General features: G+C 47.7%; 1 protein-coding gene across 1 annotated transcript in view; it reads left to right on the forward strand.

The window, feature by feature from the left end:
* Window positions 1-17738, forward strand: part of LOC102774233 (laminin subunit alpha-3-like) — a 65375-nt gene that overhangs the window by 15328 nt on the left and 32309 nt on the right. The window contains exons 3-6 of the mRNA XM_015570548.1: window positions 2323-2327; window positions 11504-11656; window positions 16129-16246; window positions 16922-17040. Coding sequence (XP_015426034.1) covers window positions 2323-2327; window positions 11504-11656; window positions 16129-16246; window positions 16922-17040 — 395 coding nt within the window. The remainder of the gene's footprint in view (window positions 1-2322; window positions 2328-11503; window positions 11657-16128; window positions 16247-16921; window positions 17041-17738) is intronic.

Raw genomic sequence — 17738 nt, forward strand, 5'->3', positions numbered from 1 at the left:
CCGCTGGTCCCTCTCCGATGGGCCCCCACCACCCTGATAGGCCCACAGCCCCTCCCCTCAGCCAGCTCCAACCCCAATCAGCCTCCCCACTCCAATCGGGGCAGGGCTGGCCGGCCAACCACCCATGGCCCCTCCCCCATGCCTCTGACCCCTGATTGACTCCCCCACCCCATTTGTGGGCAGGGCCTGCTGGCCAATTACCTGCAGTCCCTCCCCCCAGCCAGCCTGGCTCTGATCAGGCCCTAATCATGGCAGGCCGGCCAACCTCCCACCCTCTCCTCTGAAATATTAATGTTTATTGACACTAGTATTATTATATTTAAAATCTTTTTTTCTTGAAATATTAATGCTTATTGCATGTAACATTATTATATTTAAAATCATTTTTCTTGAAATATTAGAGAAACTATTTCCTCAAAAAATTAAAAACAGTTTCTCTTTCTGAGAGTTCATTATTGGTATGCCATCAATTTCTGGGTGTTAATTTTGTATCCTGCTACATTACCAAATTCTGATTTTGTATCCTGCTACCTTGCCAAATTCATTTAAGTCTAGTAGTATCCCAGTGGAGTCTTTAGGGTTTTCTGTGTACAATATCATGTCATCTGCAAATAATGACAGTTTTACTTTCTCCTTTCCAATTTGGATACCTTTTAGCTCTTCTTATAGATGTGGCTAGGACTTCCAGTACTATCTATATATATAAAAAGGCAGTGACTGGAATGCTCTAACAACCAGAATGACCAGTTGCTATGACACCCACTGTGGCCAGCCAACTGGCTCGATCCGGGGGCAGGGCCTGCCGGCCAACCTCCCTTGGCCCCTCCCCCGAGCCGCCCCACCCCTGATTGGCCTTTCCCACCCCCATCAGGCAGCGGGGCTGGCCAGCCAACCTCCTGCAGCCCCTACCCCTGGCCAGCCACACCCCTAATGGCCTCAACACCCTAATTTGCCTGCATTCCCTCCCCCTGATTGTTACCCCACCTCAATAGGGGGCGGGGCTGGCCATCCAACCTCCTGCAGCCCCTCCCCGCACCTGGCCACACTCCCGATAGGCCCCCACCATCCTGATCAGCTGCAGCCCCTTCCCCTGGATGACCCCAGCAGCCCCTCCCCCCACCTGGACCCACCCCACATGGTCCCCACTCCAATCGGGGCAGGGCTGGCCGGCCAACCACCCATGGCCCCTCCCCCATGCCTCTGACCCCTGATTGACTCCCCCACCCCATTTGTGGGCAGGGCCTGCTGGCCAATTACCTGCAGTCCCTCCCCCCAGCCAGCCTGGCTCTGATCAGGCCCTAATCATGGCAGGCCGGCCAACCTCCCACCATCTCCTCCCAACAGGCCTGGCCCCAGTTCGCCCTGATTGGGGCCAGGCTGGCGGACACCACCCGTGCACAAATTTGTGCACTGGGCCTCTAGTGTTGATTAAGATTGGTGAAAGTGGACATCCCTGTCTTGTACCTGTTCTTAGGGGAAATGTTTTTAGTTTTTGCCCATTACTATTATGTTGGCTGTAGGTTTGTCATAAATGCCCTTTATTATGTTGAAGTATGATCCCTCTATTCCCACTTTATTGAGAGTTTTTATCAAAAAAGGGTGCTGGATTTTGTCGAATTCTTTTTCTGAATCTGTTGATATGATCCTGTGGGCTTTTCTTAATCTTTCAATTTGTTTATGTGATGTGTCACATTTATGAATTTGCAGATATTATACCAGCCTTGCATCCCTGGAATAAATCCCACTTGATCGTGTTGTATGATCTCTTTAATATGTTGCTGGATCCAATTTGCTAATATTTTGTTGAGGATTTTAGCATCTATGTTCATCAGGAATATTGGCCTATAATTTTCTTTCTTTGTAGTGTCTTTTTCTGGTTTTGGGATTAAGATAATGCTGGCTTAATAGAAAGAGCTTGGAAGTATTCCTTCCTCTTGAATTTTTTGGAATAGTGTGAAGAGGATAGGTGTTAGTTCTTGGAATGTTTGGTAAAATTCTCCTATAAATCCATCTGGTCCAGGACTTTTGTTTGCTGGACATTTTTAAGTGACTGCTTCAATTTCATTGGCTGTTATTGGCCTACTCAGGTTTTCTGATACTTTCTCATTGAGTTTTGGGAGATTGTATGTTTCTAGGAATTTGTCCACTTCACCCAGGTTGTCCAGTTTGTTGGCATTTGGTTGTTCATAGTATTTTCTTACAATCCTTTGTGTTTCTGTTGTGTCCGTTGTTATATCACCTCTTTCATTGACCCTATAGTGTGGGTCAATTTCTGGGGTCTCTGTTCTGATCCATTGGCCTATATGCCTGTTCCTGTGCCAGTACTGGTATGTATTTGGGTCCTCTCTTTGTTTCTTCATGAATCTGGCTAGGAGTTCATCAATCTTGTTTATCTCTTCAAAGAACCAACTCTTGGATTTATTGATCTTTTGTACTGTTTTTTAATCTCTGTGTCATTTATTTCTGCTCTGATCTTTGTTATTTCTTTCCTTCTACTTCCTCTGGACTTTTCTTGCTGTTCTCTTTCTAATTCATTTAGTTTTAGGGTTATATGGTGTATTTGTACTTTTTTTCTTGTTTCTTGAAGTAGGCCTGTAGTGTTATGAATTTCCCTCTCAGGACTGCTTTCACCGTGTCCCATAGGTTTTGGGTGGTTTTGTGTTCATTTTCATTTGCTTCCAGGATGTTTAATTTCTTGCTTGATTTCATTGTAACCCATTCATTGTTTAATACCATGCTATAGAGCTTCCATGTATTTGAGTGTGTTTTTTTTTTAATTGTAGTTGATTTCTAACTTCATGCCATTGTGATCCAAGAAGATGCTTGGTATGATATCCAATCTTCTTGAATTTGTATGAACTTGTTTTGTGCCCTAACATGTGGTCTCTCTTTGAGAACGTTCCATGTGCACTTGAGAAGAATGTATATTCTGTTGCTTTGGGGTGAAATGTTCTGTAAATAGCGGTTAGAGCCATCTGATCTAGTGTGTCACTTAAGGCCTCTGTTTCCTTGTTAATTTTTTGTCTGGAAGATCCATCCAGTGATGTCAGTGGGGTGTTGAATTCCCCTAATATAACTGCATTGGTGTTAATCTCTCCCTTAAAATCTGTCAAGAGTTTTTTATTTAAATGGTGCTCCTATATTGGGTGCATTTATGTTTACAAGGGTTATATTTTCTTGTTGAATCATTCCATTTAGTATTATGAAGTGGCCTTCTTTGTCTTTTGTTATGGCCTTTGTTTTGAAGTCTATTTTGTCTGGTATGAGTATTGCTACCCCAGCTTTTTTTCCCTTTCCATTTGCATGGAACAGATTTTTCCATCTCTTCACTCTCAGTCTGTGTGTATCTTTTGTTCTGAGGTGGGTCTCTTGTAGACAGCTTCTGTATGGGTCATGTTTTCTTATCCATTCAGTCACCCTATGTCTTTTGACTGGACCATTTAATCCATCTGCATTTAAGGTTATTATTGATAGGTATTTATTTATCCCCGTTTTTATTTTCTTTGTGCCTATGATCCCCTCTCCTCTTTTTCTTGTTAAAGCAGTCCCTTTAGCATTTCTTGCATTGCTGGTTTGGTGGTAATGTACTTTTTTTTTGGTCTGGAAAGCTTTTTATTTCACATTAAATTTTATTTTATCCTTTTAAAAATATTTTTTTATTGATTTCAGAGAGGAAATGAGAGGGAGAGAGAGATAGAAACATCAATGACGAGAGAGAGAATCATTGATCTGCTGCCTCCTGCACACCCCGTACTGGGGATCAAGCCTGCAACCCAGGCATGTGCCTTTGACTGGAATCAAACCTGGGACCGTTCAGTCCACAGGCTGATGCTCTACCCACTGAGCCAAACCAGCTAGGACTCACCTTAAATTTTAAATGATAGCCTCACTGGATACAATAGTCTTGGGTTTAAGCCCTTGCTTTTCATTACTTTGAGTCCTTCATGCCTCTCCCTTCTGTCCTGAAGTGCTTCTATTGAGAACTCAGTTGACATTTTAATGGGAACTCCTTGGTAGGCTTGTGGACTGGGTGAAGATTCCCTAAGCAATCTGTATATTAAATATTCGTAAAAGTATATCTCTTATTTTTAAGTAAAGTAAGTATAAAGAGATGTAAATATTCCCTTCTTGCTCCCACTGGATTGCCTGGCACACCCAACTTTGGAGAGAACTAGTCTGATTTGGGGAGAGGAGAAGGAAGGAATCGAAGGATTTTCAACCGGCTCCTCTCCCCCAGCTTTGCCTAGGAACGGCCGTCCCTCATTTTCCCCAGCTGGTCTTTCTGTTGTGTTCACAGTTGGAAACTTCTGTTTTAAGGTCCAGAAAAGCCATGTTTCCTGCTGTTGATGGCGTTCCCAGAATAGGGCATTGACCTGGGTTCCCATCCTAGACAGAATAAGAAGCAACCGTGTTTCTAGGCCAGGGTGTAGCCTGCAGGAAAAAACGGCCGCCTGGTATTGTCTTGTGCTTCCCTGAAAATGGGAGGGGAACCAAAGCTCTGCTGCTAGGGCTTTCCTCTCTCATCCTGGAGGCCAAGGAAGAGGCCCTGATTGTTGGTGTGGGAGGTTCTCACGTAAGTAGTGTGTCAGAGACCAGAGGGGAAGCCGAGCTCCAGAGTCCAGGCTATGAGACGCTGGGGTAGCCCCGTGTGGGCAGCTGCTCGTGCACCTGCCTTTCAGAGACGTGAGGGGTGCGGGCCATGCGATGGATGGGGAAGGGGAGAGGGGATTACTCCACTGATTTTGCCTGAATGATGGTGGTTAGGGGCTGCTCATGCGCAGTTCCACTTGGGAAATGGGCAGAGTTAACGGAATTAGTTCTATTTCTTTGAGCTTTCTAAAAATACATCTTTGAGACCAGCCAGGGTTTAGAATTTTAGGTCAGAAGGATTTTGGGGAAAAAAAGAAGAAGAAAAGTAAAAAATGAATAAAGTCACATCTAAGAATAAAACCTGAGTTTACAGCCCTGATTCTATAATAACAATGCTGATACTTAAATGGTAGCACGTGTCAACAGGCAGCGTGTTTTGAAAGTCTGAATGTTGTTTGTTGAGTGAAAAATATCCACTGCTTTCTCTGGACTTAATGTTCATGAAATAAGACTCTATACCCGTGAACGCTCAGGCTTTAAGCTTTTGCTGTTTGATTGCTCCTTGATTCAGGGATTCTCACTGTCTGGTCGCAGCTGTATCCCCAAAGCTTAGGACAAAGCCTGGGACAACGTAGGCAGGTGCTCGGGAAACACTGAGTGAAGGATGGTGGCGAGCAGGCGCCGGGAAAGGCTGTGAGAAAGTGGAGGTGTGTCTAAAGCACAGCCCTGCGCTGGGTTCAGGTTGGCACGCACACTAGACTCACACGGAATGAAATGCACTTATCTGCCAAACATATGATCTCGATTTTGAGCATTACAGTGCAATATCTTTTTAGAATATATTTTTACTGATTTTAGAGAGGAAGGGAGGAGAGAGGGATAGAAATATCAATGATGAGTCACTGGTCAGCTGCCTCTTGCAGGCCCCACACTGGGGATCGGGCTACAACCTGGACATGTGCCCTGAGCGGGAATCGAACCATGACCTCCTGGTTCATAGGTCGACGCTCAACCACTGAACCACATCGGCCGGGCTCAACATCTCTTGTATGTTCCCTAATTACACTTTGACATGGCATAGGCATGTGTATCTGACCTGGCGATATTGACAGAGAAGCAGGCACACAGGAGTTGTGGCTAAGGTGGGAGTGCTTGCCACAGAGCAGCCTCCGCCGTGTGTGTGTGTGTGTGTGTGTGTGTGTGTAACTTGGACTAGTGGCCGTAAACAGGAAACTCGGCTTCATTGAGGTGCAGTGTATAGAACTATTGTGAGTCAGAGTCATTTGTTAACTTCCACAGGCCTTTTCCTTCGAGAAGTGATGTGGAAATCTTGGGCGAGGACCGGGAACTCTCAGATTCTTACTGTGCCCATTGATACATTTCTAACAATGAATAATGATAAGAGTTATTTTGAGACTCCAAGCAAATGACCACAGCCATTTAAGGATGAATGACCCTTTTAAAAAAAAAGCTTTTCTAATAGCTGTTCTGTTTGTGGACATTGGCCAAGATCTAGCAATGAATGTTTAGGTACCAATCGTTGAAGACAAATGTTTTCCTTTGAAAAGTCAGATTCCCTCTCCAGTGAGGAAACACGGGTCCTGGCTCCCGCCGTGCTGACAGGCGTTGGAGGCACTTCACCTCTCTCAGGCTTCACTTCTTCGTCTTTAAGTTTTGAATATAAACCCTGGAGTGTAATTCAGAAGATTGAGCCAAGCGAAGCGTGGGGGCCACCCCTGACTCCCGAACTCCTGCTGTCTCGGTCCCAATGCCTCTCTGTGATGTTGAGTCACTTCTCTTCTCTTCTCTACACTGAGGGGCGGGGGACACTCTGAGTGTTTGTTTCTACCCCCCTTTCAGTGCAGTGTCCTCCTCACTGTAGGCAGTTTGAAAAGTTGAGTAAAAGAATGCACGTTAAAACAATAAAAGAGAACTTATGGCCCAGCCGGTGCGACCTATGAACCAGGAGGTCACGGTTTGATTCCCGGTCTGGGCACATACTCGATCCCCAGTGGGGGGCGTGGAGAGGCAGCCAATCAATGATTCTCTCTCATCATTGATGTTTGTATCTCCCTCTCTCCCCCTTCCTTTCTCTGAAATCAATAAAAACATATTTTGAATATTTAAATGAAAGAAAGAACTTAGGGAGTAGTGCCATACAACCTCTAGTGTCTAGAATAAGGTAGTGTTTATATTGTGAATTCAGTTGCAAAGTATTATATATGTGAGGCTTTTAGTTAAGGAGAATCATCAAAAATGTTGGCAACTAGGAGAGACTGTTTTTTCTCATCCTTCTGAAAAAGTGTAGGTCGCTCCGTGGCCTCTGGGTGAACATCGGCTTGTCCTCTGGGGCCTCCATCCTTGGAACACAGCCCTTTTCAGTTGTTTATTTGCACAGTCCTGCCCACGTCCCTTTTAGCCCCTTTTATTACATTTGCTGTTTCCCATGTGACCGGGCTAACATTAGCCGTAACACAGTTCCGAGCGTGGCCCCGTGTCCTGCTTATCTTTCCGTTTCTCGTCTTTGTCTGGCGTAGCGTCTAGCAGGGAGTATGATCAGCACCGGTTTGCTGTGTGGATGGATGAATAACTGCACACAGAGCCTCCTTGCTCTCTGTCTGTCTCCCTCGTCGCTGATTTCTATCAGTGTTGGTCCTGCTTTTGTTTATTCATGTTGTTTAAAAATACTGGACCTCAAGTGCAGCGTTGGCTTATAGACTAGGCATGACCCTCAGTTATGACATGCTTTCATTATCGGTCCTTGCATGGTCTGCTTTAATATACATGCAGGTGGATGGATTTAAAATAGCATAACAAACATTTATGAACTCGCTACCAAAACCCAAACCAGGGCCTTGATAATAACTTACGCCTAACCATATGGTTTCCCAACTCCTATTTCAGTTTCCCGTAACCTGGGGTAACCATCATCCTGAATCCTTTGTTAATTTTTCCTTTGCTTTACTTTTTTATTACATCTCTATATATTCAAAAAAAGTAAGTGCTCTTAACTTTGTAAAAAGTATATATCATGCTTTATAAACTCACTAGAGGCCTGATGCACAAAAATTTGTGCACTCGGTGGGGTCCCTCAGCCCGGCCTGTGCCCTCTCGCAGTATGGGACCCCTCAGGGGATGTCCACCTGCTGGCTTAGGCCCGCCCCCCGGGGGAACGGGACTAAGCTGGCAGTCAGACATCCCTCTGGCAGCCTGGCAGCCCTTGGGGGATTTCCACTTGCCAGCAGGGAACAGGCTTAAGCTGCAGTCGGACATCCTTAGTGCTGCTGAGGAGGTGGGAGAGGCTCCCGCCTTCACTGCTGTGCTGGCAGCCGTCAGCCTGGCTTGTGGCTTAATGCTCCTGCATTGAGCATCTGCCCCCTGGTGGTCAGTGTGTGTCATAGTGACCAGTCATTCCCAGTCGTTCTGCTGTTAGGGTCAATTTGCTTATTACCCTTTTATTATATAGGATGTTATAATGCTAACATTCACCCATATTGTCCGTGTTGTTGTGTATGTTCACTTACTCACTATTGTTCCTATACTCACTCATTGTGTGCATATACTGCTGTTGATGTAGTCACATTCCTGTGGCTGGAAAATTAGGTTAGTCCCAGGATTTTGCTCTTGTGTGCAGGACTGCTATGAATATTCATGAGCATGATGCCATCAGATTTTGGGTTATGAGCTTGAGAGTAGAATTTCTGGGTCATAGGAAATATGAATTTTTGACTTTAGGAGGTAATGCCAAAACATTTTCCAAAGTCTTTTTTTTTAAATATATTTTATTGATTTTTTACAGAGAGGAAGGGAGAGAGATAGAGAGTCAGAAACATCGATGAGAGAGAAACATCGATCAGCTGCTTCCTGCACATCTCCCACTGGGGATATGCCCTCAACCAAGGCACATGCCCTTGACCGGAATCGAACCCGGGACCCCTCAGTCCGTAGGCCAACGCTCTATCCACCGAGCCAAACCGGTTTCGGCTCCAAAGTCTTTATACCAATTCATACTCCTACCATATCCTTTCCAATACTTGTTATTCTCAAACTTAAAATCTGATCCTATTGAATGGGTGGAAAACAGGATAGCGCTGTGGTCTCCCTGATCACTAAAGATCGTGATTGTGAACATTTCTTCAAATGCTTATTTCATATATTTTTTAAATTTAGTTTTATTGTTGAAAGTGTTACAGATGTCCCCTTTTATTCCCCACCGACTCCCCTCCAACGTGAACCCACTCCCTCTCCCTTCCCGCACCCCCAGGCCTTCACCACACTATTGTCTTTGTCCATGGCTGTGCATATGTGCATACAAGTTACCTGGCTGATCTCTCTTCAGATGTTTATTGACATGTATTTCCTCTTCTGTAAAATGCCTATTCCTACTTTTGCCCATTTTTCTGTTGAACTGTTTATACTTCTCTTATTGATTTGTAGGAGTTTGGGATATATTTCTTAAATATGTATATATTTTTAGTCCTGACCTGGGGATATATTTATTGATTTTAGAGAGGGGGGGAGGGAGAGAGAGAGAAACATCAATGTGAGAGCAATATCAATCAGTTGCCTCCTGTACGTGCCCCGACTGGGGATCGAACTCCCAACCTAGGTATGTGGCCTGACTAGGAATTGAACCTGCTATCTTTTTGGTGTACGGGACAATGCTCCAATCAACGGAGCCACCTGGCCAGGGTGGGACATATTTCTGATGAGAATTCTTTATTGATTCTATGTTCTTCGTTTATGGATTCTTGTGTAACAAACCACCCCAAATTCAGTGGTTTTGAACAATGACAAGTTATTATTATTTTTCTTCTTACAAGTCTATGGGTTGACTGGGCTCAGCTGGGTGGTTCTTCTGTTTCATGCAGTTCAATTGGGGTAACAGTTGCTTTCAGCTGCTGGCTGGGATGGACTAGCTGGGATGGAAGGCTTCACGAACACGTCACACGTGCTCTTCCATGTGGCCTCTCCGTTTGGCAACCTCGGGTTCCTCACGGCGTGGTAGCTGGGGGCAGTTGGACTTCTTCCCTGGAGGCTGGCTTCCAAGAGGAAGGAAGCAGAGCCTGCAGTTCTCTCAGCCTTGTGCTGGAAAATCCAGAGCGGTACCGTTGCTGCAACAAAGCAAGTAAGAAAGTCAATCTGGATTCAAGGGGGAGAAGAGCTTCCAGGGTAAGAGCTCCCCCTCTTGGTGGTGAAGTGGCCGATACCTGGAGAGAAGGACTGAGGGCAGGGTCACTGGACACTGTCTGCCACTGTGTATTCTTTTAAAAAAAGTATTTTTTATTGATTTCAGAAAGGAAGGGAGAGGGAGAGAGAAACATCGATGATGAGAGAGAATCATAGATTGGCTCCTCCTACATGCCCCACACTGGGAATCGATCCCGCAACCCAGGCATGTCCGGGAATTGAACTGTGGCCTCCTGGTTCATAGGTCAACCACTGAGCCACGCTGGCTGGGCTTTCTTTCTGTTCTTTAAGGTGTCTTTGATGAGCCAATATTCTTAATTTTAATATGGTCAGTATTTTAATTTAATATTATCTTTTTTTATATAATGCTTTCTGAATCTTGTTTAAGAAAACTTTTCTTACTCCAAGGTCACCTTTATTTTTTAATAAGAGACTTTAAAGTTTGATTTCTGACATTTAAGTTCTTAATTTATTTGAAGTTGGTTTTTGTTTGTGGTTTGAGTAGAAACCTGATTTTATTCTTTTCCATTTCATATGTATTAGTCCCCCCTTTCCTCCTGACCCCCCAGCCACCTTGTTGTATTCTAAGGGTTCTAAGCTGCATGGGCCTGCTTTTGGCCTCTCTCTCTGTCCATTGGTCTTTCTCCGTGTTAATTATAAAAGCTTCATAAGAAGCCCTAATACCTTGAAGGGCAACTTCCTCCTCGCTGATCATCTTCATCAATACCCAGGATTTTCTTGGTTCTTTACTGTTTCATGTAAATTTTAGAATGATCTTGTTGTGTTCCAAGAGAATATCTATTAACATTTTGGGGGGATTGTGTTGACTTTATAGATAAATTTGGGGAAGAATTGATAAGTTTTTGATATTATCTTCCTATTCAAGAAAATTATATCTCTCCCTTAATGTATTTAGATTTTTCCTAATAAAGTTTACAGTTTTCTTACAGTCTATTGTTACAATTGCTCTATTTTATTATTAGTTAACTAGAGTCCCGGTTTCACGAAATTTATGCATGGGTAGAGTCCCTAGGCCTGGCTGGTGATCAGGGCTGATCTGCGGGGCAACCGGCGGGGCGATCAGGGGGCCCCTGCTGGCACCCACCTTGGCTGGCCTGGGGGCTGCTCTTGCATTGAACATATGCCCCCTGGTGGTCAGTGCACGTCATAGCAACTGGTCATTCCACCGGTCGTTCCATAGTTTGGTCGATTTGCATGTTAGGCTTTTATTATATGGGAGGTTGTCAACTGCTTACTGTGCCTAATTTATAAATTAAACTTTATCATAGGGCGTATAGGAGGCTGTGTTTCAGGCATCCACTGGAGGTCTTGGAGTGTGTCCCCCACAGATAAGGGGGGACAATTGTACTTAACACCTCCACTGAGACTGTGCCCAGTGCCAGACACAGAACTTGCACAAAGTAGGGCATAAACAGTGAGAGGATTTGCTGGAGGAAAAGGTCTTTGCATCCCAAGCACAACAGGCTCTTCTTGAGGGTCAGACGGGACAGGAAGCACAGGCTGTAGAAGGTGGAAGCTAAACAGAGTCTGTACCTAAGACACCCGACATGGTGCACAGGGAGGTGGTGTAAGAGGGAATGCATCGCGGTGACGTCACCAGCGGGCATCTCGTCTTCGTTTTGGCTATCTTTTTAGAACATTGACAAGACAGTTACTTGCACATAAGAAAGAGCTGTTTTTGTGTTGTTTTGTCCTTTTCCAGGGGCAGTTCTGCGACTACTGCAACTCCCAGGACCCCAGGAAAGCCCATCCAGTCACCAACGCCATCGATGGGTCGGAGCGCTGGTGGCAAAGCCCGCCCCTCTCTTCAGGCACGCGGTACAACCAGGTCAACGTCACCTTGGATCTGGGGCAGGTGAGACCCACCAGCTGAGATGGGACTTTGAGTTAGAAAGACAGTGCAGCTCATGGGGCAGTTTGTTCCTTTTGGGGAAAGGAAGCGCTCGATGCAGAGGACAAAAGGATCACTGGGTTCTGGCGGGATTGGAGCTTCCAGATGCCCTCTGCCCCCCGCCCTCCCCAGCCCTCCCCCAAAGCTCTGACCCTCGTTCTGGAATGAGGCAGCCTGCTAGAGATCTTTAAAGGCAGCAGAATCATAAAAATGCACAGTAAATGGAAGTTTATTTTTTTAAAGAGCCTATTTTATTCCTTAGCTCATCTTGAAAACTACTTTATGTTTCCTCCCTTATGAAACTTTTGTGATTTTAGGCAGATTTAAGTCGTGGCAGTTCTCCTATCAGTGGTTGACAAACTGCGGCTCGGCAAACCGTGGCTCGTGAGCCACGGTTTGCCGACCACGGTCCTAGTCTATTAATGGCAAGCACATATAAGGAAAGACTGGATTTCTTCACAATGGCACCAAGCGGGTCTGAGTTAAATATCATGGTGGGGAGTCCTCACCCGCACCCCTCCTCTGTCTGCTGTATTCCAGTGCAACGCCCCCCCACACCCACTCCTCTGCCTGCTGTACCCCAGGGAGTCCCCCCGCACCTTCTCTGCCCGTTGTACCCCAGGGAGTCCCCCCCCACACCTCCCTCCTCTGCTGTACCCCAAGGCATCCTCCCCCCCACCCCCTTCTCTGCCTGCTGTACCCCAGGGAGGCCCCCCGCCCCTTCTCTGCCCGTTGTACCCCAGGGAGTCCCCCCCCACACCTCCCTCCTCTGCTGTACCCCAAGGCATCCTCCCCCCCACCCCCTTCTCTGCCTGCTGTACCCCAGGGCATCCTCCTCCCCACCCCTTCCTCTGCCTGCTATACCCGGGGGCGTCCCCTGGGTCTTTAGGCCTCTGCCCCTCCCACACCCAGCGACCCTGTAGTCCCTCCACATCATCCACCTCCTCCTTTCTTCCTTTCTCCCCATACCTCCTCTCCCAGTTCTCATTTCCACGATTCTCTCCGCCTTTGCCTGTCACCTCCTCCTTCCCCTGCATTCCTTCCTTTAGGGAAAACTGAAACCAAATCAAACCACCACTTCTCTGTGGTCACTGCCAGCCTCCTGGAGGGGTGTCCCTGCCCTCCCTCCCCAGCCCGCCCAGGGCCATGGCTGGTGTCCGGTTGGAAGAGTCGGGCTCCTGCCTGGCTACAGCTGTGCCCCCAGGCCCAGCCCAGGTCGCCTTGGATGGGGCAGTGCAGGCTCCATCTCTCCAGGACTCCGGCGTCTCTCTCTGGAGGCTTGAAGCACCTTGATTGAGGAGATTGTTTACCTTCGGCATTTCTCAGCATCATAGAACAACCGGAGGGAAGGCTGGTTCTGCACCCTGCCTCTCACAGGCCTCTAGCTGACTCGCTGGCCCTCGCACACCTGTCACCACCTGTTACAAGCATGCAGAGTCCCAGGCCTCCCCTGGAGATGGAGGCGCAGGCCAGGGCCAGGGAGCTGGGAGCCAGGAGCTGTGGCACTCTCTCGGCTTCAGGGTCTGAATTGCACAGAAATAGGAGTTCCGGCTGGTCTCTCATCAGAGGTCCAGGGGGGCGGAGCAGTGGGCAGTCGGCCTGGGGCTGAGGGAGAGGGTGCAGAGCCTGGCCAGGTGAGGCGGAGCCCAGGAGGGCAAGGCAGCCTCCTGACTGTGGGGAGACGGGCAGGGAGCTGGGCACAGGGCAGCTGTTTTGCAAATTCCCGTGTTTCAGGACTGGGCAGAGCTGGACCTGAAAGGGCCTGGTGTTCAGGCAGGTGGGCGACACCCGCTAGGTGGCCCCGGCTTGTCCCGTTAGGATAGGAGGTCTCTGTGGCTTTCACTCAGCCCCTGTGTAAACTCTCTGCTTGATTCCTCCCCTAGCCAGCCAGCCCCTCAGGGCTGGACACTTCCTCCCTCCTCCTTCCTTCCTCCCTCATCAATGATGAGAGAGAATCACTGATCGGCTGCCTCCTGCACACCCCACACTGGGATGGAGCCAGCAACCCGGGCAGATGCCCTGACCAGGAATCGAACCATGACCGTATGGTTCGTTGGTTGACGCTCAACCACTGAGCCATGCCAGCCGGGTGAAAGGCACATAATTTTAAATTATCAAGTAGAAGAGAATAGCTCCACACTGTGGGTGTCACACGCTTGATCCGGCTGTGAACCCACCTTGGACCCCATTATGCCTTGCAGCAGCGTCATGTTGAGTCAGCAGGTCTCAGAGATGAGCTGTGGAGCTGGATCGCTCGGCGTGAACTGGCTGCAAGTGCCACAGCCACGGAGACGATCCAGAAAGCAGTCTGCCTGTGCAAATGGACTCAGGAGAATGAAAGGCAGCCCGAGGTCCAGGGCACACAGGGCGGACATGGGAGGGGAACGTTTGGAGGGGAACGCCCTGTCCGCAATCAGTGCCAGATGCCGAGTGGGCACCATCAGCGGGCGTCTTCACTTGGGCCCCGGGGGGCAGGCTCTAGAACAAGGGGAGCAGCGCACGTGGGGTCTCCGCCCGCTGCTGGGTTTGGGGTATTTGCTGTGCTGCTTCCACGGGATCACACGTTCCTTCAGAGCATGACGGAGCCAAACCAAGAGCGTGGCCTCCTGAGCCTCTGGGTTCTTCATGGATTGGGATGTTCCGAACAAAAAGGGCACCTTGGGGAACCACTGCGTTAAATAGCCCCGGAGATGTGTCACACCACACGCTGCCCCTCCCGGCTGCTGGGACGGGCATTCACAGGTTTGGAGATGATGATGCTTGGAGCTTTCTGACATTGTATTTCCTCCCCATTGCCAGGAGCCAGTCCATCCTTGATGTTTCAAGGGACCTGGCATATATGGCATACTGTTCTTAATATGTTTGCTCCCCTTAGCGCTATGTGTTTTAACCAAGGTCACCTCTCCGAGAAAGGTTTCCCCAGGTAGAGATTTTCCCCTGAAGTTAGGGAGGGAATAAAACCCCTTCACTAAGTGCCAGGCAGGTAATTAATCTCTCTAACTACGAACAATCATGCTTAAGCTACATAATCTTTACTCCCTGGAATGGAGAGAACTTAGAAGACAGAACCTACACAGAACCTAGAGACAGAAGAACTTCGCTGGAGAGAACATGGCAAAAGATCCTGGACAGAACCTGGCTACAGAACCTGGCTACCGAACCTGGCTGGAGAACCGAGCGAGAGAACATGGCTACAGAACCTGGCTGGAGAACCTGCAGAACCTGGCTGGAGAACCTAGCAAGAGAACATGGACACAGAACTTAGCTGGAGATTGTGGCTAGAGATCCTGGCAAGGCTGCTGATCTAATGAATGCTGTCTCCGTGTCATTCCTTCTTCGCCAACTCCATCCACACCTTTGGGGACCCCTGGACCTGCTGGGGCTGGACCCCAGCACCCCATGATGAAAGAGGTCACGTGTGCAGGACCCATCGGGCCTGTGCAGAGCTGGTGGTCAGTGAGGAGATGCACGGAGGCTCAGGATTCCTCACCTGCAGGACGAGGACACACTACCTTCTCTGGTCACACTCCTCCTCCTCCTCATTCCTGTGAGGCCTGAGTGCAAGCATGCTTGAGGGGGCTTAGCATAGCACCCAGAAAGCAGCAATGATGACATCATAAATCATTAAATAAATAGGGTTTTTTGAGGGAGCCATTAGATTTCTCTGAATGTATGGACTTTAAGATGCGGGGTGGGCCCTAGCCGGTTTGGCTCAGTGGATAAAATGTTGGCCTACAGACTGAAGGGTACCAGGTTTGATTCCGGTCAAGGGCACATGCCTGGGTTGCAGGCTCGATCCCCAGTTGGGGGCGTGCAGGAGGCAGCCGATCAATGATTCTCTCTCATCATTGATGTTTCTGTCTCTCACTCCCTCTCCCTTTCTCTCTGAAATCAAGAAAAAAAAAAAAAAAGGAAAAACAAGATGCTGGGAGAGCTGGTTGGAATTCAAGGGTGTAATGACTAAGGTGTGACAGAGGCTACTGTGCAGATTTGGAAAGTGGCCACTTTAGCCCTGACTGGTGTGGCTCAGTGGATAGAGCGTCGGCCTGCGGACTGAAGGGTCCCAGGTTCGATTCCGGTCAAGGCCATGTACCTTGGTTGCAGGCACATCCCCAGTGGGGGGTGTGCTGGAGGAAGCTGATTGATGTTTCTCTCTCATTGATGTTTCTAGCTCTCTATCCCTCTCCCTTCCTCTCTGTAAAAATCAATAAATAAAATAAAATAAAAATAAAATTACAAAAAGAAAAGTGGCCACTTTGTTTGGACACGATATGCTGGAGACACTGCCCCAGGCAGGGTGTCCAGGAGGCAGGCAGGGCTCTGGTCTGGGAGAGGAGTGGCTGCAGGTGCTGCTGTGGGAGCAGCATCCCGTAGAGTTGGCCCAGGTGTGCACAGACCAGGCGACTGTAGTAACCGTGTCTCCTTTGCTTTCTCAGGTCTTCCATGTGGCCTATGTTTTAATCAAATTTGCCAATTCTCCTCGCCCTGACCTCTGGGTCTTGGAGAGATCGGTGGACTTTGGGAGCACCTACTCACCTTGGCAATATTTTGCTCGTAAGTAACCTTGCCTGCCAGGCTTCAATTATCTGCACAGATTTGGACCTTGGATTTCACTGTAAAATTGGTCTCTTCACTGGCTAATTAAGGATTGGTCAGTTTTAACGTTCGAGGTTACCCCGCAAACAGCCCTTTTTCTCAAGTAGTGCACATTCATCACAAGAACCACGCAGAACTGAGGCTGAAATGCCTGTTATGTTAACAGTTCCCGCCACTGTTTAGGGAGAAGCAACCATTTTCCTTTTATACAGAATTAGGAACCCAGTTTCGCCTTTAGGGACCCTGCCTTTCACCTAATTCACCTTGACCCTGTCGTCTTTGCTAACGAAGAACGTCAGTGTGATGAGCCTTCTGATGAATTGAGGTGGACAGGAATGTGGCTTGCAAAGGCCTTGGGATTTCCGTGAATGCTCCTTAGAGGGTAGACTTGTTTAATAAGGAGGACTTGGAACCGCATCTCCAAACATTGCTTTTAAAAGTCAAGTGGCCTGAAATGGCTCAGTATTTTCTTTCATGACCTAAAAACGTCAGTCTAAGCTTCTGTCTAAAATGTTCAATGCTTGTCTGTTCTTTCCCATTCACGTATTTTCTTAAGGAAATGTAAGATTTCTTCAGAGGTTTACGCAAGGTGATAATATTTTATTTGTTGGTATTAAACTGTTTCCTTTCTAGATTCTAAAGCAGACTGTTGGCAACAATTTGGGCGGGCAGCCAACACGGCCATCACCCGAGATGATGACGTGCTCTGCACCACGGACTACTCCCGGATCGTGCCTTTGGAAAATGGCGAGGTAAGTGGATTTGGGAGGCCGTGAAGGATGAGACCAGAAACGCACACGAGGATATCAAATTCTTCATTTTGAAAGAACTGTGAAAATGCTCTTTCAAGGAGAGCTGATACAGACCACAACGGGAACCAGTACTTGGGACTAGCTGGTACAAGGATCACATCGAAGACTCCGGTCAATGATTCTCTCTCATCATTGACAAGTTGGATGCAAATTCTTGTTATTATTTTGTTATTGAGGTGTAATTGACATCAGACATTCTATTCGGGGTCTCTAACACGCCTCCGGGAGTCAACATTTCAAATTCAAGACCCGTAGGCCCTGAACCCTCTATTCTGTTTTGTTTTGTTTTTCTTTTTCATTTATTTTTTCTTTCTTTTTGAATCCTCTATTCTGGAGGAATATTTAGAAAGTGGGTTGCTGGTGATTGAGGTGAAGCCCTGCCCACTGTTATCCCAGGAGTGAGAGTGAGGAGAGGGGAGGGGCAGCACCCATCCCCGACTCCTCGGGCAGGTGGGCACCCTCTGTGGGGAAGGAAAGGACTGTTGTCTTTGGGAGCTGCGCTTGCCCTTGTGCAGGCAGCCACACTGTTGTTGGAGGAGACAGGAAACAGGTGGGGAAATCAGACAAATTCCAGGAAACAGGCCATCGGAGCTTGAAGTGAGTGTGAAATACGCTTCTCCCAGGGGCGCTCGCCACCC

Source organism: Myotis davidii, unplaced genomic scaffold (assembly GCF_000327345.1).
Source record: "Myotis davidii unplaced genomic scaffold, ASM32734v1 scaffold1467, whole genome shotgun sequence".
In the NCBI taxonomy this organism is placed as follows: domain Eukaryota; kingdom Metazoa; phylum Chordata; class Mammalia; order Chiroptera; family Vespertilionidae; genus Myotis; species Myotis davidii.